The 21,470-nt window shown below is 40.0% G+C and overlaps 1 protein-coding gene across 3 annotated transcripts in view; it reads right to left on the bottom strand.

Moving 5' to 3' along the window:
- The window catches only part of selenos (selenoprotein S), a 48,238-nt gene extending 27,757 nt beyond the window's left edge, over window positions 1-20,481 (bottom strand). For 2 of the 3 annotated variants that reach the window (XM_051712344.1, XM_051712364.1), the window contains exon 1: window positions 20,233-20,481. In XM_051712344.1, the coding sequence (XP_051568304.1) occupies window positions 20,233-20,314 (82 nt within the window). In that variant the 5' untranslated portion in view covers window positions 20,315-20,481. The remainder of the gene's footprint in view (window positions 1-20,232) is intronic. The other variant, XM_051712353.1, reaches the window with a different exon arrangement.
- Window positions 20,482-21,470: the final 989 nt, after the last annotated feature.

Here is a 21,470-nt window from a genome sequence, read left to right as displayed (position 1 = left end):
GCCCTCCGCAAAACTATCAGAGCAGCCAAATGGCAGTACAGGGACAAGATTGAAGGACAGTTCAACACCACTGACTCTAGAAGCATCATCAACACAAGGACAACTACAAAGGGAATAAAAACTCCTGCCTCACTCCCGGATTAGCTAAATACTTTTTATGCTCGTTTCGAGGGAAATAACACCGCCCTCACGGAGAGAGCTCTTGTGGCCGAAGCTACAGGGGTTAGTTCACTCTCCATATTTGTAGTGGATGTAACCCGATCCTTATGACGGGTGAATATCTGTAAGGCCGCGGGTCCAGACGGCATTCCGGGCCACGTCATCAGAGCGTGCGCGAACCAAATGGCTGGTGTTTTTACGAACATTTTCAACCTTTCCCTCTCCTTGTCTGTAGTCCCCACATGCTTCAAAACATCCACCATTGTGCCTGTACCAAAGCAATCCAAAATCACTTGCTTAAATGACTGGCGTACTGTTGCTCTGACCCCCATAATCAGCAAATGCTTTGAGAGACTAATCAGAGATTACATCTGCTCTGTGCTGCCTGCCTCACTGGACTCACTGCAGTTTGCTTACCGCAACAACCGCTCCACTGATGATGCAATTGCATCTACAATACACACTGCTCTCTCCCACCTGGAAAAAAGGAACACTTATGTGAGAATGCTGTTTGTAGACTACAGCTCAGCATTCAACACCATAGTGCCCTCCAAGCTTGATGTGAAACTCCGGGCTCTGGGCTTAAACAGTTCGCTGTGTAGCTGGATCTTGGACTTCCTGTCAAGCAGATGCCAGGTGGTTAGAATGGGCAGCAACATCTCCTCATCACTGACCCTCAACACTGGAGCCCCGCAGGGCTGTGTTCTCAGCCCACTCTTGTATTCCTTGTACACAGATGACTGTGTGGCAACACACAGCTCCAATGCCATCATTAAGTTTGCTGATGATACAACGGTGGTAGGTCTGATCACTGACAATGATGAAACAGCCTACAGAGAGGAGGTGCACACTCTGACACGCTGGTGTCCGGAGCCCAACCTCTCCCTCAACGTCAGCAAGACCAAGGAGCTTGTGGTGGACTTCAGGAGAAAAGATAGAAAACACAGTCCCATCACCATCAATGGAGCACCAGTCCAGTCAGCAGCTTCAAGTTCCTCGGTGTCCACATCACAGAGGAACTCACATGGTCCGTCCACAGTGAGGCCATTGTGAAGAAGACTCATCAGCGCCTCTTCTTCCTGAGACGGCTGAGGAAGTTTAGAATGAACCACCACATCCTCACACAGTTCTACACCAGCACTGTAGATAGCACCCTGACTGGTTGCATCACTGCCTAGTACCGCAATAGCACCTCCCACAACTGCAAAGCCCTGCAAAGTGTGGTGCAAACTGCCAGACACATCATCGGAGGTGAGCTTCCCTCCCTCCAGGAAATATATACAAGGCGGTGTGTGAAAAAAACTCGGAGGATCACCAGAGACTCCAGCCACCCGAGCCATGGGCTGTTCTCACTGCTACCATCAGGTAGGCAGTATCGCAGCATCAGGACCCGCACCAGCCGACTCCATGATAGCTTCTTCCCCCAAGCAATCAGACTTTTGAACTCTTGATCTCCCACGATCAAATACATCAGCACTGCACTTTATTACCCTTACTCTTATATCTCACACCGGACTGTCATAAATTATATTATTATTATATGTGAATGTCAATACAGTACAATACTGTACATTCTATATATACACTATATATACTTTTTTATATATTTTTATTTTTGATTTTTATGAATAATGTGTATATATATAGTGCGTATTGTATACTGTACAGTGTATGTTATTATTTGTATATTGTTGAGTGTAATTATGTGTATATCAGATGTTTAAATTGTGCTGTGTTAATTTGATGTTATTGTAAATTGGTATATGTCTCATCACTGTCACGACTGCTATGTTGATCGGAACTGCATCCAAGAATTTCACACACCATTGCACTTGTGTATATGGCTGTGTGACAAAGTGATTTGATTTGATTTTGATATTGCTTGTCAATTGAACATGAATTTGTACATGTGAACAGCATGTTTTAGTAAAAACGCAAGTTACAAAATCCTGAATTCCAACAAATGTTAAAGGTTGAAATCAATGTTTATATGGAGACCAACTGGTCCTCAGTATCCTCTGTGGGCGTGGCTTGGGAGGCTCTTAAAGCGGTTCTTAGGGGTCGGATCATACAGTATGCCTCATTCATCAAAAAATCCAAAGCACGAGAACACGTGGAGTTGGAAGGGAATATTAAAAGTGCTGAGGCAGAACTGAAGCGCCGAATGTCGTCTTATGGCCTCAGAGAATTGACCCGATTGAAATACATATATAATACTATTTTGTTATGGAAGGTGGCATTTTGGCTATTCAGGGCAAGACATATTTTGAGTCAGAGGACAAAGCAGGGAAGATTTGGATAAATATATAAAGCAGAGAGAGTCTTTTTCTACCATTCCCTCAGTGAAATCTGCTGGTGGTGAAATATTTACCTCAGCCACTGATATTAATAATGCTTTTAAAGAATTTAAAACATTTTAAAGAATAAAGAATCTTGATCTTTATAGTTCCACATCGTCGGCTACCGATGACAATATTAGAAACTTTGTGGAACCATTAGAACTCCCTAAGCTGATGACTGAACCAAAAATTCTCTTGATTCTGAGATAACCTTGGAGGAGCTCGGCGAGTTAGTAGTAAGGACGGGAGGTCCTCGGAGCGCTTATTCAGTAGCTCCGTGGACGCTGGTTCGTGGACGCTGCGCGACGCCCCCTAGATGATTTTTGCCGACGCGCAGCGCTGCTCCGCATCGACCGGCGGGTCCCCCGAAGACGACCAGAGGCGTCCCCGAGCGTCTGCGCCCCACGGTGGCCGCGCTACGAGCGTTCAAAAACGGAAAGCATGTACATGCAGTCCTGCAGCCGACCGCTGGGTGGCGCCACCACGTCCCAACTCAGGCTTATTGCAGTGGGCTCCCTCCCCAGTCAAATAAACCGCAGGTGGGCTCTTTTTTGGGGGAAGGTGGGGGCTGACCACAAAAACCCCATAGGGCCAAATGGCCACTTTATTGCGTCACTTCCCCCTCGGGGTGCCAAGGACCGCCCCAACGACCCACGTAGCCACTAAACGGCCCCTTACAATCTATTTTGGGGAAAAGCCCACGGAAGCGAGCCTTTGATTGGCCGACAGCTGGGGCATGTCCGGGAGGGGGCGGGGATGACCACGAACACACTATTTGTCCACATTCCCACTATATTACAGGAGTTTGTCCCTGGGGGCGCACGGACCGCGGGGTTGTGTCCCGGAGGGGGCGGGGCTGACCATGAACACACTATTTGTCCACCTTCCCGCTATATTATGAGACTTTGTCCCTGGGGGACCACAGGCCCCTGGAGTGTGTCCAGTAGGGGACGGGGCTGACCACAGCTACTTGTCCATTTACCCACTAAATTGAACCACTTTCTCACTGTTGTCTGAGGACCCTCTGTGTGTGTCTGAGAGGCAGTGGGTCCAATTTATTGTATTGGTCTATTACCCCTGTGTCCACCAACATGCTAAATGTCCATTTTCAATTTATTATAATGGTCTATTATCCCTGTGTCCACCAACATACTAAAGGTCCATTTTCAATTTATTGTATTGGTCTATTGTGTCCACCAACATATTAAATGTCCATTTCAAATTTATTGTACTGGTCTATTGTGTCCACCAACATTCTAAATGTCCATTTTCAATTTATTATAATGTTCTATTATCCCTGTGTCCACCAACATACTAAAGGTCCTTTTTCAATTTATTGTATTGGTCTATTGTGTCCACCAACATATTAAATGTCCATTTCAAATTTATTGTATTGGTCTATTGTGTCCACCAACATACTAAATGTCCATTTTCAATTTATTATAATGGTCTATTACCCTTCCACCAACATACTAAATGTCCATTTCCAATTTATTGTATTGGTCTATTGCTCCTGTGTTCACCAACATATTAAATGTCCATTTCCAATTTATTGTATTGGTCTATTGTGTCCACCAACTTACTAAATGTCCATTTTCAATTTATTATAATGGTCTATTACCACCAACATACTAAATGTCCATTTCCAATTTATTGTATTGGTCTATTACCCTTGTGTCCACTAACATACTAAATGTCCATTTCAAATTCATTGTATTGATGTATTACCCCTGTGTCCACCAACATACTAAAGGTCCATTTCCAATTTATTGTATTGGTCTATTGTGTCCACCAACATACTAAATGTCCATTTTCAATTTATTATAATGGTCTATTACCCTACGTCCAACAACATACTAAATGTCCATTTCCAATTTATTGTATTGGTCTATTGCTCCTGTGTTCACCAACATATTAAATGTCCATTTCCAATTTATTGTATTGGTCTATTGTGTCCACCAACTTACTAAATGTCCATTTTCAATTTATTATAATGGTCTATTACCACCAACATACTAAATGTCCATTTCCAATTTATTGTATTGGTCTATTACCCTTGTGTCCACTAACATACTAAATGTCCATTTCAAATTCATTGTATTGATGTATTCACTCTAAGTCCATCAACATACTAAAGGTCCATTTCCAATTTATTGTATTGGTCTACTGTGTCCACCAACATACTAAATGTCCATTTTTAATTTATTATAATGGTCTATTACCCTATGTCCAACAACATACTAAATGTCCATTTCCAATTTATTGTATTGGTTTATTACCCTACATCCAACAACATACTAAAAGTCCATTTCCAATTTATTGTATAGGTCTATTACCCTACATCCAACAACATAGTAAATGTCCATTTCCAATTTATTGTATTGGTCTATTGTGTCCACTAACATATTTAATGTCCATTTCCAATTTATTGTATTAATGAATTTAATCTAAGTCTACCAACATACTAAATGTCCATTTCCAATGTATTGTATTGATGTATTTAATCTAAGTCCACCAACATACTAAATGTCCATTTCCAATGTATTGTATTGATGTATTTAATCTAAGTCAACCCACATACTAAATGTCCATTTCCAATTTATTGTATTAATGTATTTAATCTAAGTCCATCAACATATTAAAGGTCCATTTCCAATTTATTATACTGGTCTATTACCCCTGTGTCCACCAACACATTAAATGTCCATTTCAAATTTATTGTATTGGTCTATTTGATCTAAGTCCACCAACATACTAAAAATGTCCATTTCAAATTAATTGTATTAGTGTACTTAATCTGTGTCCACCAACATACTAAATGTCCATTTTCAATTTATTATAATGGTCTATTACCCTACGTCCAACAACATACTAAATGTCCATTTCCAATTTATTGTATTGGTCTATTACCCTTGTGTCCACTAACATACTAAATGTCCATTTCAAATTCATTGTATTGATGTATTCACTCTAAGTCCATCAACATACTAAAGGTCTATTTCCAATTTATTATATTGGTCTATTACCCCTGTGTCCACCAACATACTAAAGGTCCATTTCCAATTTATTGTATTGGTCTATTGTGTCCACCAACATACTAAATGTCCATTTCCAATTTATTGTATTGGTCTATTACCCTTGTGTCCACTAACATACTAAATGTCCATTTCAAATTCATTGTATTGATGTATTCACTCTAAGTCCATCAACATACTAAAGGTCTATTTCCAATTTATTATATTGGTCTATTACCCCTGTGTCCAACAACATACTAAATGTCCATTTCCAATTTATTGTATTGGTCTATTACCCTTGTGTCCACTAACATACTAAATGTCCATTTCCAATTTATTGTATTGGTCTATTGTGTCCACCAACATACTAAATGTCCATTTTCAATTTATTATAATAATCTATTACCCTACGTCCAACAACATACTAAATGTCCATGTCCAATTTATTGTATTGGTCTATTACCCTACATCCAACAACATACTAAATGTCCATGTCCAATTTATTGTATAGGTCTATTACCCTTGTGTCCACTAACATACTAAATGTCCATTTACAATTTATTGTATTGATGTATTTAATCTAAGACCACCAACATACTAAATGTCCATTTCCAATGTATTGTATTGATGTATTTAATCTAAGTCAACAACATACTAAATGTCCATTTCCAACTTATTGTATTAATGAATTTAATCTAAGTCCACCAACATACTAAATGTCCATTTCCAATGTATTGTATTGATGTACTTAAAATAAGACCGCCAACATACTAAATGTCCATTTCCAATTTATTGTATTGATGTACTTAAAATAAGACCGCCAACATACTAAATGTCCATTTCCAATTTATTGTATTAATGAATTTAATCCAAGTCCACCAACACATTAAATGTCCATTTCCAATTTATTGTATTGATGTATTCAGTCTAAGTCAACGAACATACTAAATGTCCATTTCCAATTTATTGTATTAATGTATTTAATTTAAGTCCACCAACATATTAAAGGTCCATTTCCAATTTATTATACTGATCTATTACCCCTGTGTCCACCAACACATTAAATGTCCATTTCCAATTTATTGTATTGATGTATTTAATCTAAGTCCATCAACATATTAAAGGTCCATTTCCAATTTATTATACTGGTCTATTACCCCTGTGTCCACCAACACATTAAATGTCCATTTCCAATTTATTGTATTGATGTATTTAATCTAAGTCCATCAACATATCAAAGGTCTATTACCCCTGTGTCCACCAACACATTAAATGTCCATTTTCAATTTATTGTATTAAATGACTGTCCACGAACCATGTATTTGCCACCATTCAAATAAATTGTACGTGGGCACTTCCTAGAAGACGGCACAAAAGTGCCCACGAGCAATTTATTTGAATGGTGGAAAATACATGCTTCGTGGACGGTCATTTATATGGGTTTTCTTGCTATTTGCATGCAAATTTATCAATAAATCATCAAGAATATCACTCAAAGTCATCAATGGATCCCATTTATGCAACTTACATCTCAAAATATTGTATAATTCGCTAAAAAATGACTGTCCACGAAGCATGTATTTGCCACCATTCAAATAAATTGTACGTGGGCACTTCCCACAAGACGGCATAAAAATGCCCACATGCAATTTATTTGAATGGTGGAAAATACATGGTTCGTGGACAGTCATTTATATGGCTTTTCTAGTTCTTTGCATGCAAAATGATCAATAAATCATCAAGAATATCACTCAAAATCATCAATGGAACCCATTTATGCAACTTACATCTCAAAATATTGAATATTTCGCAAAAAAATGACTGTCCACGAACCTGTATTTGAATTCCATTAAATAAGCTGCAGATGGGACCTTCCTTTTGGACTTTGACATTTGAGGAAAAATTGCCACACTCTTTATTTAAATGACTTTAGTAGCATGTATATGAAATATTATCAATAAAACACCCTGTATAGCACTCAACATACTCAATGGAACCCACTTATGCAATTTCCAACTCTTTAAAATGTTTAATTAGCTAAAAAATGACTGTCCACGAACCATGTATTTGCCACCATTCAAATAAATTGTACGTGGGCACTTCCCACAGGAATGCACAAAAGTGCCCACGTGCAATTTATTTGAATGGTGGCAAATACATGCTTCGTGGACGGTCATTTATATGGCTTTTCTTGCTATTTTTATGCAAAATTATCAATAAATCATCAAGTATTTTACTCAAAATAATCAATGGATCCCATTTATGCAACTTACATCTCAAAATATTGTATATTTTGCTTAACAATGACTGTCCACGAACCATGTATTTGCCACCATTCAAATAAATTGTAGGTGGGCAATTCCTAGAAGATGGCACAAAAGTGCCCACGTGCAATTTATTTGATTGATGAGAAATACATGGTTCATGGACAATCATTTATATGGCTTTTCTTGCTATTTGCATGCAAAATGATCAATAAATCATCAAGAATATCACTCAAAGTCATCAATGGAACCCATTTATGCAACTTACATCTCAAAATATTGTATATTTTGCTTAACAATGACTGTCCACGAACTATGTATTTGCCACCATTCAAATAAATTGTACGTGGGCACTTCCCACAGGAATGCACAAAAGTGCCCACGTGCAATTTATTTGAATGGTGGAAAATACATGGTTCATGTACGGTTAATTTTATGGCTTTTCTTGCTATTTACATGTAATATTGTCCATCAAACACCCTGTATAGCACTCCACATACTCAATGAAACCCATTTGAGCAAGTTACAACTCATAATACTGTATAATTTGCATTAAAGTGATTGTCCATGAACCCTGTATTTGAATTCCATTAAATAAGCTGCAGATGGGACCTTCCTTTTGGACTTAGACATTTTTTTGAGGAAAAATTGCCACACTTTTTATTTATATGAATTTAGTAGCAAGCATATGAAACATTATCAATAAAACACCCTGTATAGCACTCAACATACTCATTGAAAACCACTTATGTAGCGTACAACTCTTTAAAATGTATAATTAGCTAAAGAATGGCTGTCCACGAACCATGTATTTGCCACCATTCAAATAAACTGTACGTGGGCACTTCCCACAAGAAGGCACAAAAATGCCCACGTGCAATTTATTTGAATGGTGGAAAATACATGGTTCGTGGACAATCATTTATATGGCTTTTCTAGTTCTTTGCATGCAAAATGATCAATAAATCATCAAGAATATAACTCAAAATCATCAATGGAACCCATTTATGCAACTTACATCTCAAAATATTGTATATTTTGCTTAACAATGACTGTCCACGAACCATGTATTTGCCACCATTCAAATAAATTGTACGTGGGCACTTCCCACAAGACGGCATAAAAGTGCCCACGTGCAATTTATTTGAATGGTGAGAAATACATGGTTCGTGGACAATCATTTATATGGCTTTTCTTGCTATATGCATGTAATATTATCCATCAAACACCCTGCATAGCACTCCACATACTCAATGAAACCCATTTGAGCAAGTTACAACTCATAATACTGTGTAATTTGCATTAAAGTGATTGTCCATGAACCCTGTATTTGAATTCCATTAAATAAGCTGCAGATGGGACCTTCCTTTTGGACTTTGACATTGTTTGAGGAAAAATTGCCACCCTTTGTATTTATATGACTTTAGTAGCAAGCATATGAAATATTATCAATAAAACACCCTGTATAGCACTCAACATACTCATTGGAACCCACTTATGCAACATAAAACTCTTTAAAATGTATAATTAGCTAACAATTGGCTGTCCACGAACCATGTATTTGCCACCATTCAAATAAATTGTACGTGGTCACCTCCTTACAAGAATAAGCAAAAAGACAGAAGTGCCCATGTACAATTTATTTGCATTGTCTGAAATAGTCACTTGGTGGACATCTGTTTTTAATGTGTGGGATAGATTCATTCACTAAATATCATATTTAGGTGACTGTATGACACCCCCTGAACAACATGCACCCTTCAAAACCTCAAAATGCGACTGTCCACGAACCAACTAAATTTCTGAATGGGATAAATTGTACGTGGGATCTCCATAACTCCAGACTGGGATGACTTAAACACTTCAGACCTGCACTCCTATGCTCATCTCAGTCTCCTCTATCTATGGTATGAATTTCAAGAAGATTGGAGAAAGTCAAAAATTTCGTCCGAAAAAACCCAAAGGGACGAAATTTTTGACTTTCTCCGATCCCCTCGAAATTCATACCATAGATAGAGGAGACTGAGATGAGCACCGAAGTACCAGTTTCAACTTCCTAGCCAAATTCAGAGCTGAGATATGCAAATCCCACGTACAATTTATCCCATTCAAAATTTTAGGTGGTTCATGGACGGACGAATTTTGAGGTTTTGAAGGGTGCATGTTGTTCAGGGGGCAGCAAAGAGTCATCTAAATGTGATTTTGAATCATATGTTTTATCCTGGAGTTATAAAAATGATGTCCACCAAACACCTATTTTAGCCCATTAGATAGATTGTAAGTGGACGGCCCATGGGCAATTTATTTGCATTGCCTGAAATAGTCACTTGGTGGACATCTGTTTTTAATGTGTGGGATAGATTCATTCACTAAATATCATATTTAGGTGAGTGTTTGAACCCCCCTGAACAACATACACCCTTCAAAACCTCAAAATTCGACCGTCCACGAACCAACTAAATTTTTGAATGGGATAAATTGTACGTGGGATCTCCATAAGGGTGCATGTTGTTCAGGGTGGTTCAAACACTCACCTAAATATGATATTTAGTGAATGAATCTATCCCACACATTAAAAACAGATGTCCACTAAGTGACTATTTTAGGCAATGCAAATAAATTGTACGGGGCTTCGCTATGGCCCGCACCATATGTGATGCGGGCCGTAGCGAGAATTGACAGCCGGATTCTAAGTCCAGCGAGGGTGGGTTTCCAGGGGGCGCCCCGGGGGACCGTGCTAGGAGCGTGCTTCGGAGCGTTTGGAGTCGACTGGTATAGGTGTGTGGGGAGGTTTTTGGGGGGCCCATGGCAGGCTTGGGGTCAGGCCTCAGAGATATAGGGATAAAAACCACCACGCTCATGTGGGATTGCACAAAGACATAACCTTTGCCGGGAAGGTGGCAGAGGCACGAAACCGAGTCCTACGCCCCCATTTTCGAGGGCGCTCTTTCCAATGGCGTCTCTCCGAGGTCGGCAAGTGCCTCGACCTGATTGGCCCTCGTAAGAAGTGCCATTTACGTCTTAGAGACTCGGCACCAAGTCGATTGGTACTGGCCTCTATATGACTTTAGTAGCATGTATACGAAACATTATCAATAATACATCCTGTATAACACTCAACATACTCAATAGAACCCACTTAAGCAACTTACAACTCTTTAAAATGTATAATTCGCTAAAGAATGGCTGTCCACGAACCATGTATTTGCCACCATTCAATTCAATTGTACATGGGCACTTCCTGTGTGACCTGGTGAAAATAACCTTCAATTTTACGATAAGAACCAGGGGCTTCGAGTACTTCATCTTTGTGCTCTCATAAACAACTTATTTAAATGTAGTGTCCCTCAGATATTGGGAAGTAATTTAAAAAATAACAAGAACAATATTAAGGAAAAATAACTGTCACTTTTCATTCACAAGTCGTCCAATTAAGCGCTTAACGACGTCATTCAAACTTAAAACTTTGCACACTGTCTATGGAGCCCCTGAGAAGATATAGATTTCAAATTGGAGTCATTTGGAACTTTCTGGAGGGTGTCCACGAAACACCTATAGAAACGAATGGAATAAATTGCTCATGGGATGCACCCTGGCAGCGTGCCCAGAGGTCCCAGAGACCCCAAATGTCACACGCTGACACGTCGCATGCCCCTTATCGACATACTAAGGGGACTAAAGCCTAGGCTGAACAACAATATTTTTCATTATTTTCAATAGATCTCCCTGCTTGTCATAGGAATCAATGAGACAGCCTGCCCTGTAGGCCCATATGCATCAGTACATTCATCAGAGGTTTTAATACTTAGCAAGCACCTGCGGCCTCCAAGTTCTAGATCCTGATTTGGGGGCCCCTGACGGTCGAGGATCTGAAATTTCAAGGTCCTGTGGCCTTTGGAACCCCCTTTTCTAGGCGGCCCACTTGACCATTAAAGCAATGCAGTTCCATAGGTGCTTCGTGGACCGCCTTAAATTAGGTGCTAAGACCTGGGGGCTTCGAATGCTTCATCGTAGGGCCCTTAGTAACAACATATTATAAAGCCGTGTCCCTCAGAGTTTGGGAAGCACTTTAAAAAAAATCAAGAAAAATATTAAAGGAAAAATAACTGTCACTTTAGGTGCACAAGTCAGCCAATTAAGCACTTAACGAAGTCATTCAGACTTCAAGCTTTGCACACTGTCTAAGGGGCCCCCGAGAAGCTCTAGATTTCAAATTGGAGTCATTTGGAGCTTTCTGGGTGTTGTCCACGAAACACCTATAGGAATGAATGGAATAAATTGCAGGTGGAACTTTTCTAGAAAAGTCCTGCAGCCCCCAAATTTCACACGGTGGTAGCCCGATGACCCTCGAAAGACATATCGAGAGCATGAGACTCTAATAAAAAGGAAAAGTATTTTTGGCAGTTTATGCAAGATTCTCACACACAGGCCTCTTGCACTCATAGCTTGACAGAGCCTTTTGAGTTAGATTAGAGACAACTAGGGTAGGGTTTGGATGTACGCTCACGAAGGATCTAGACACCCCAAATTTTAGGGCCTGATTAGGGGGCCCCAGGCGGTCGAGGATCTCAAATTTCAAGGTCCTGAGGCCTTCGGAACCCCCTTTTCTAGACGGCCCACTTGACCATTAAACCAATGCAAGTCCACAGGTGTTTCGTGGACCGCCTTAAATTAGGTGCCAAGACCTGGGGGCTTCGAATGCTTCATCGTAGGGCCCTTAGAAACAACATATTAAAAAGCTGTGTCCCTCAGAGTTTGGGAAGTACTTTAAAAAAAATCGAGAAAAATATTAAAGGAAAATAACTGTCACTTTTCGTTCACAAGTCAGCCAATTAAGCACTTAACGAAGTCATTCAGACTTCAAACTTTGCACACTGTCTAAGGGGCCCCTGAGAAGATATAGATTTCAAATTGGAGTCATTTGGAGCTTTCTGAGGGGTGTCCACGAAACACCTATAGAAATGGATGGTATAAATTGCACATGGGATGTGCCCTGCCAATGTGCCCAGAGGTCCCAGAGACCCCAAATTTCACATAGTGACCCCTCGTGGGACTCTCGAAGACATACTAAGAGTGCTAAGGATTTCGGTGAAGTACTGGTCGAACGTCAGAAAATGGCTTTAAAGGACTCTGGGCGGGCACAGCAGGCCCCCACGGTGTGCCCCATGATGAAATGTGTTAAAAAATGTAACAAAAAATAATTGGTGTCAGGAACGCATAAAAACACACTTAGAGGGGGCGTGTGGGACGCCTGGGCGCTGCCCGGCACGAATTAGGGCGATGTATGGCATCAGGGGCCACACTGGGGGCAAAGGCATGCCAAAGTGGTATTTAGTGGGTAAGGGGACAGACAGTGGTTCTGTGGACAACAGGAGGCCCATATAGAAGAATAGTGGATAAGGGGTCACAGGAAGTGAGTTCGTGGACAACAGGAAGCCCCTTTACAAGAATAGTGGGTAAGGGGGTCACAGGAAGTGAGTTCGTGGACAACAGGAAGCCCCTTTACAAGAATAGTGGGTAAGGTGGTTAAAAAGTGGCTCGGTGGACGCTGTTTACATTACTAAATGCCCCGTGGGCAGTAGGGGTTCAGTGGACCCACCCCAAAGTGACCATGACAACGCAAGAGTGCCCCTAGAGGTGTCCATATGGCGAGATAAGGGGGAAACCAAACATTACCCCAAAGTAATGGGGAAGTGCCACCTGGCCTACAAGCTAGTGGGCAAGTGGGCGTCCATGTAAGGGGTACGGTCCATCGCACCAACTATGCGTCCAATGGCAATTTAAATGAATAGGGCTTGATCCCACGAACCGACTACATTCCCTTACAACAGGCAAGGCTCCGGGGCCAGATGGCTTTGCCGCTGAATTTTTTAGATCTTATGCTACAGAACTGGCTCCACTTTTGTTAGAAGTTTACACAGAATCTTTAAAGAATGGAAAGCTTCCGCCAACCATGACACAAGCCCGGATCAGTCTGATTCTTAAAAAGGACAAAGAGCCAAGTGAGTGTAAGAGTCACCGTCCAATTTCCCTGATCCAGCTAGATGTAAAAATATTGTCAAAAATTCTGGCTAACCAATTAAGTAAAGTTGTGACATCTCTTATACATACAGATCAGGTGGGGTTTATTCGGAGCCGCAGCTCTTCTGATAACATTAGGCGTTTCATCAATATCATGTGGGCAGTGGCGAAGGATCAGACTCCGGTCATGGCCATCTCACTTGACGCCGAAAAGGCGTTTGATATGGTACAATGGGATTATTTTTTTAAGAATTGGTTGCCCTCTTTCCCCATTATTGTTCTGTCTTTCCCTGGAACCAGTACCCTGTAGCAGCGGTACAAACAAATTGATTAATTTCAGATTTGTGGATAGGGGAACTCGGCAGGGCTGCCCTCTTTCCCCTTTATTGTTCTGTCTTGCCCTGGAACCATTAGCAGCTGCGATAAGAAAGGAGGATGATTTTCCAGGGGTGATGACCGGAGGTGTGGCGCATAAGCTTCTTTACGTGGATGATATTTTATTATTCATCTCGGACCCTTCAAGATCTATTCCTTGCCTCCACAGAATTATTAATTTATTTTCTAAATTCTCGGGATACAGAGTTAATTGGTCTAAATCAAAAGCTTTGGCTCTGACAGCGTACTGCCCGATAACAGCTTTTCAGCCGGGTGCCTTCCAGTGGCCCAAACAGGGCATTAAGTATTTGGGTATGTTATTCCCAGCAAATCTGTGTGATTTAGTTAAGAGTTAATTTTGACCCTTTAATAAAAAGGTTTGAGCGATGTGGGCAGGTGGGCTTCATTACATTTATCAATGATTGGGAAGGTTAATGTTATTACAAAATTCAACTACCTGTTACAATCTCTCCCGTAGATGTCCCCCTCTCTTATTTCAAGCAATTTGATAGCATAGCGAAGTCCTTCATTTGGAATGTAAGCATCCTAGATTACATTTTAATAAGTTACATAGGCCGATTGACAAAGGTGGGCTAGGCCTACCCAAGATTTTGTTTTATTATGCATTCGTTCTCAGACATTTGGCTCATTGGTCGCTTCCACCTGAGAGAGCCCCACCCTGATTTTGTATTGAACAGGAAGTTTTGCCATTGCGAAGCCCAGTTATCTCATGTTTGCACTCGGTATGGACAAAAGTGTCCAGTGTGTTTAATTCGGACATTTATTTAAATGTTGCCTCAAGCATATGGCTGAACCCTAAATTACATATTAATAAGTCCCCTTTCTGCTGGTCAGAGTGAATTGTGAGGGGGGTTACTACACTCGGTGACCTATATGTGAGTGGAGTGTTGAGATCTTTTGAAAATTTGGTTCAACATTTTGGGATTCCCCGATCTCAGTTCTATAGGTATTTACAGCTACGTCACCTGCTCTGTATTGTTTGGGGAGTAGCACACACCCCCCTAAAGTGGCAGATATTCTGGGAGAGGTGATTTCTGCTTTTGGAAAAGGTCATCATGCATCAGTGAGTTACTGCCTGCTAATTCAGAGTCTGGGGGACGGAGCTTCAACTTCTCTCAAGAGATTATGGGAGAAAGATTAAAATTTGGTATTGGAGGAATGAGTGTGGGCTAGGATTCTAAAAAATGTCAAGTCAGCATCTAGAGATGCAAGGGTTCGCCTTATGCAATTCAAGATTTTACATAGATTCTATTGGACCCCTTCTATAGGCTTGGTCTTAAAGACACACCCACCTGCTGGCGATGCCAATCAGAAGATGGAGACACAACCCATGTTTTTTGGGGGTATGTTAACCCTCTGGGGTTTGAGGGTGTTTTCGGCCCTGGAGAAGTTTTGACATGCCTTGACATTTGTGCTTTTTCAGCTGTTTAAAAACATATTCATGGCTAAAGTCTGATAACACTGTATTCAGCACAAACTAGGCTACAATAATATGTGAGCAACATGTATGTACATGTTTGTATTTTTGAGAAAATAACGTTTATGCGTGGGTTTTGAAAAAACAAAAATTAAGTCACTGAAATAAGGCCATATAACACATACTAAACATTTGTTCGCAAGACTTTTGAGAACTGGATCTTGTAGCCTAGAGTTTTTGCTACAAAATGATGTGAAAACTATCCTGATCACTCATTCATACAAAACAATATAGTCATTTAACTTTTGTAATACACTTTTAGTGTTAGAAATGTCATATGCGAGGAGGCGTGGATGATCATGAATATTGATGTGATTCACACCTGAGGAGACAAAGACCCCTCCCCAAATCTCCCCTTCACAAAATCAATTTTAAGTTAAAAGAAGTAATCTGATTATACATTTTCTTTACATAAAGACTTTACTTAAAAACTTTAGACCTACACTACCGTTTAAAAGTTTTAGATCTGTAAGATTTTTTAATGTTTTTAAAAGAAGTCTCTTCTGCTTACCAAGGCTGCATTTATTTGATCCAAAATACAGCAAAAACAGTGATATTGTGAAATATTTTTACAATTTAAAAAAAAAAAAAAAAACTTCTCTATTTGAATATACTGTAAAATGCAATGTATTCCTGTGATCAAAGCTGAATTTTCAGCATCATTACTGCAGTCTTCAGTGGCACATGATCCTTCAGAAATCATTCTAATATGAAGATTTTCTAATATGGGCATATTTACAGCACATTTTACACTTTTACACCCGAACAGATATTTGCAAGCACAAGCTTCGTTGATGACAATGAGGCAGCATAAACACTAGTTAAAATATAATCTAAACATTCATATTATTTTTATATCATATTACATATCATATTTATATCAAACAGCATACAATTTAAATACCTATTTTAGCCGAAACAACATTTAAATGCAACTAAAACTTGCCTATTAGGACATATTTGAAATTTCAGTACTCCGAGTACTGTCTGGCAAGTCTGGAAATAGTCCAACTAGTAAAATATGTACGTTTATATAAAATAGCATGTCAACTAATATACGTAAACTAAATGACTTACTCATCCGAAATTGTATCCTCAGCTGGATCAAGTCACTCTTCAAAATGCAAACATTCCTCGTCGGAGTCCCGCTTTTCTTCTGAGGAAAATGTGAACTTTTTGTCACTATCCAGGACCATCTGTAGAGCTTCCTCACCTGTGTAGCATGCCATCTTCCAAACGCACAGAAAAGTGAATGAACTTGATGCTTTTTAAGGCACTGTTGGGGACGTTTACCATTTGCATTGATCGCCTCAGCACATTACCGTATGAATAGCACGCTCTGCTGGTGGGTGGGATCACATTAGGGATAATTAGCTGAGCCAGTAAAAACTGTACATCGCTTTGTTTCATACAGATTACATTGCAGGAGAATATTTGTTTTAAATTTGAATTGTTTTATTTAAAAGCAGACATTTTAAGCTTTCTTTAGACATATGTTTCATGTTTGTCTGATAAATATTCGAAGAGTTTCAGTTCATTTTTGTGATGTGTTTCAGAAAGATGCGCGCGGAGACAGAGACGGCTGAAAGTGCACCCTGTTTATTTTCTTTATTTTACAAAAGCACAAGGTTTTGTTATTGTGAGTGTACACAAATAAAAGTAGACACTTTATAGTCTCTAATGACGTCTTACACTTACTTGTATGCCCAAAAATGACTGAGTATTTTAAGTTGTTTCTGTTGTTCAGAGGAAAAAATCCAGCAGGACATGCCGGCGCGTCCGTCGACCCCAGAGGGTTAAGATCCAGGAATTTTGGTTTAAGGTTCAGAGTTTTTTGTGTGACGTTTTGGGCACTCGAATTTCACTCTGTATTTTGGGGATAAACACATAAAAAATTGGGTTCTGACCAGCATTATGATTGGCAGGCAAATTATTTTAAGGGGATGGAAGTCAGATTGAGCATCCTCATGTCCAGAGTGGTGTGCGGAGATGGGTTGGGTGGCTGCTTTTGAGGAGATGTCGAGATAACTTACTCGGCCCATTGACTTTTTGAAGGACATCGCTTGTTGGGGACATGAAAATATTTTACGGCCATCCTTAGTATCTCTTCTCAAATTGGCTGGGAACATCAGTGCAAAAGCGACCTTCCGTTTGATGTAAGAGTTTCTTGCATTTCTTGAAACGATCACGTTTCTCTCTTGTCGAATTTGCAAAGTCTGGGAACAAGAAAATGCTGTGGTTCTTCCAAGAAAGCCTTCCTTTACTCCTCGCCTCGTGTAACACGAGATTTTTATGTGATGATCTCAGAAATTTGGCCAGAATTGATTGGGACCTGTCTCCCTCAGCAGATCGCCGAGCCGGAATCCTGTGAGTTCGCTCGATTTCCAGCTTATGGCCTGTTATGTCGAGCAGACTCGGAAGGAGCCCGTACAGGACCTTCTTCGGCCTCAGGAATTCCAACAATCTGGATGTTATTCCGCCGACTACGGTTTTCCAAATCCTCCAACTTCTCCCAGACACACACCAAATCCACCTTGGTTGCAAGCGGACAAGCAGCTAATTCCCTCTCCGATAACTCCAGATAATTGATCCATTTCTCGACATCCCCCACTCTTGTAACCACCTCAAGTGAATTTCGTCTCCATGGCAGTGATCAATCGACGTATTACAGCAAGATCCTCCAAGTCAGCAACAACCTTCGTCAGCACTGCCGACATGTTCAACAATTCTCGCCGAATTTCCTTCACTTCTTCAGCCAAATCACCTCCTGGGCTTACGGCCTGCTCAGGGGCGTCAGCTTGAGCACGTAAGTGTCTTTTAATGTCTCCAGTGTCCGAGGATTTTGAATTCTCTGACATATTGTCTTCCTAGAACAGTTAAGGATCAGGGTGTATCGAATCGGTTTATGACATAAAAAGTATTAAAACCAGCAAAGTGCGTAGAGCTCGCCATTCACACGTCCGAACCTCGCATGGCGTCAAGTGACTCTCTCCAGCAGTGTTTTGAGGACAGATTCTGCAACCTACAGCAAAAAAGGCCACAGATTACATTCCTCCTCAACCCTTTCACTGCTGAATCAGACTGTTTGAAACCCCCTTTAGTGGTAGATGAAGCAGCATCTCAGTTGGAGACTTTCTGAGGATGACAGACTTAAATGTGTTCTGAGGGAAGGAACCGTGGAGTTTTGGAAGATTGTGCAGATGGAGAAATATCCCAATGGCAAACAGGCTGCACTCAAACTACTGTCTGTTTGGGTCAACTTATGTCTGTGAATCAGTTTTTTCTACATTGAAACAAGTCAAATCAAAGCATCGCTCAGTTCTTACTCCCACAAATGTGAAAGAGTTGCTTCGAGTAGCCACAACTGAATACAAGCCAGACTTGAAAAGGACTCTGGCAACCAAGGACTGCCAGGTGTCCCACTGAGTCAAGTAAAAGGAGGTAGGCTAATACAAAAGTTCATTTTCATAAAAACCATTGTGTTATGTAATTTGGCCTATAAGATATTGTAAAACATAGTTATGTGTGTGTGTTGTGTGTGTGCACGTGATATTGTGTGGCTCTCTGCAGTGATACAGGGATTTTTTGGCTCCTCATGCCAAACTGGTTCGCCACCCCTGAGCTACACTGTAAAGTGCGTGAGAAGTGCCCGACAAGACATCTATGGCAAATGCTAGCGTGAGGTGAAATGTCACCTGAGTATCTGGACAAACTGACAGCTGGAATGCCAAGGATCTGCAAAGTTGTCATTGCTGTATGTGGAGGATTTTTTTGATGAGAACTCTTGGAAATAGTTTAAGGAACATTTTTTTCAAATTGTAATAGTAATTTTTCACGTTATTAATGTCCTGACTATACATTGTGATCAGTTGAATGCAACTTTGGTGACAAAAAGTACGAATTTCTTTCCGTAAGAGCCAAATCTGTAAATTATTCCAAACTTTTGGATGCCAGTGTATATATATATATATATATATATATATATATATATATATAATATATGGTAGAAGATCCCTCATAGCTCAGTATTTTGGTTGTCTTTGGGCCCCCAGTGTCCTCATACTTGTCCAGTTTTTAAGAGACATTTTTGACCGTTTATTGTTTTTTATTATTATTATTTTACAAAGTACTGTTGCTGCCAACTTGGAAATTTATAAGTACTATTCCAAACTATTCTTACACATTGTCATTAGTCAGAATGGTTACAAAACATGTTATTATTGTCCGGACCTTAGGTGGGACGGAAATATCGAGACCGGACCTCTTGGAAATGTAACTGAATACCCCTGGTCTATAGGGTTTCAGTGCTTCGCACCTAAACCCCAAACCGGTGTATCTAATAAATTTATCGTTATAATGTTTTATGTGCGCAAGTCATGTCCTGATAAGATCTGCGTCACTCTAGCAAAGTGTGATGTCTATTACCACATGAGTCCTTTTATAACTGATAACTATAGAGAAGATATGTAACATACTGATTATACTCTTTTTATGTTTGGAAACGCTACTAACAGGTCAGTCAAATGACAATAAAGTGAAAGCAGTGGCTCATGTTTACATACCAGATGGAAGGATGAAACTCATATCCTGGTTCTGCGGTGGCACGTCTTCATATCTCACACGAGCACCACCGTCTGCCTCCATTATAAAAAACGCTTTCTCAAGTTTTTATGATGCTGATATGAGAATATATAATGATCATCGCATGTTTAAAACATCCAGTTCACTTACACTAACCAAAGCTAACCTGATAGCCACACGCACAACACTGATTTCCGTAACATTGACGCAGCCAATCAGTTTTAAGATGATGTGGTCACAGGCCCTGCGTTCCAAATGGGATGATACGTATGGCAAGCTAAATTTGCATATAAAGCCCAATGCTTGACTAGCCGTAATTCAGTTTTGACTGGTAAACATTTTAATTCCAGATATCTATTATACGATTTTGACAAGTTATAATTGACTTTGAAGATATATGCAATGCAATTTCGACTAGTAGTAATACACATTTATGGAAGTAAAAACTATTTTATCTAAATTGTAACCATCTGATGTAACCTTTTAAAACATAAACATGATTAAATATTTTCTTTGAATCCATGTCTAATTTAATGTCACGGAGTAAACATTATTCATTCAAGTGCTACATTTTTTATTGCAATAAGCTCATAATAAGGTCTTAAACAATGCTCTCCCAGATATTTAGCTATTCTAACTGCACTTATTTTTGTAGTAGGTATTAGTAGCAGAAGGTGGTAATAGATAAGAAATACAGTTTTATACCATCTTGTTGTGAACATTACTTTAGTCACTTTGGCATTCTTACAGTTGTGAAAACCCACCTTACAGTTTAATTGATTTTTGAAAACTGATTATCATCTTTTGACAACAATGCAGGTGGAACCTCAACAATCCTAATCAGAGCTGAATGAGATGACACAGATTGAAATAAAGGTTTATTTAGTGACAAGTCATATATTTCCATAGGGGGTGTCCACCTTGGTCCCTTTCCTAACTATCTATTTTCCTCCTCACTATCTACTTCCGGGCCAATAAGTGGTCCCGCTGTTTTGTTTGGCACCAGTGGAGCTAGCCAGCCACGAATGAAACATTTTCCCTGTGGATCCTATGGGCTGAGCTGGCATATGTCCAACTTTTTCTTTCTCAAGGGAAAAAGCAGCCCACCTCTCCCCCCTTTTTTTAAAAACCCCACAATAATTGTTCTTTACAAATAGGTTCACTCACAGACGACTTTTTACTCAACACATGTGGCATAACCCTCAGTCCTTTTACTCTG

The sequence above is a fragment of the Myxocyprinus asiaticus genome, chromosome 1 (genome assembly GCF_019703515.2).
Source record: "Myxocyprinus asiaticus isolate MX2 ecotype Aquarium Trade chromosome 1, UBuf_Myxa_2, whole genome shotgun sequence".
NCBI lineage: Eukaryota > Metazoa > Chordata > Actinopteri > Cypriniformes > Catostomidae > Myxocyprinus > Myxocyprinus asiaticus.
Note: the sequence above shows the minus strand (reverse complement) of the source record. Positions and strands in the feature narration are given on the sequence as shown.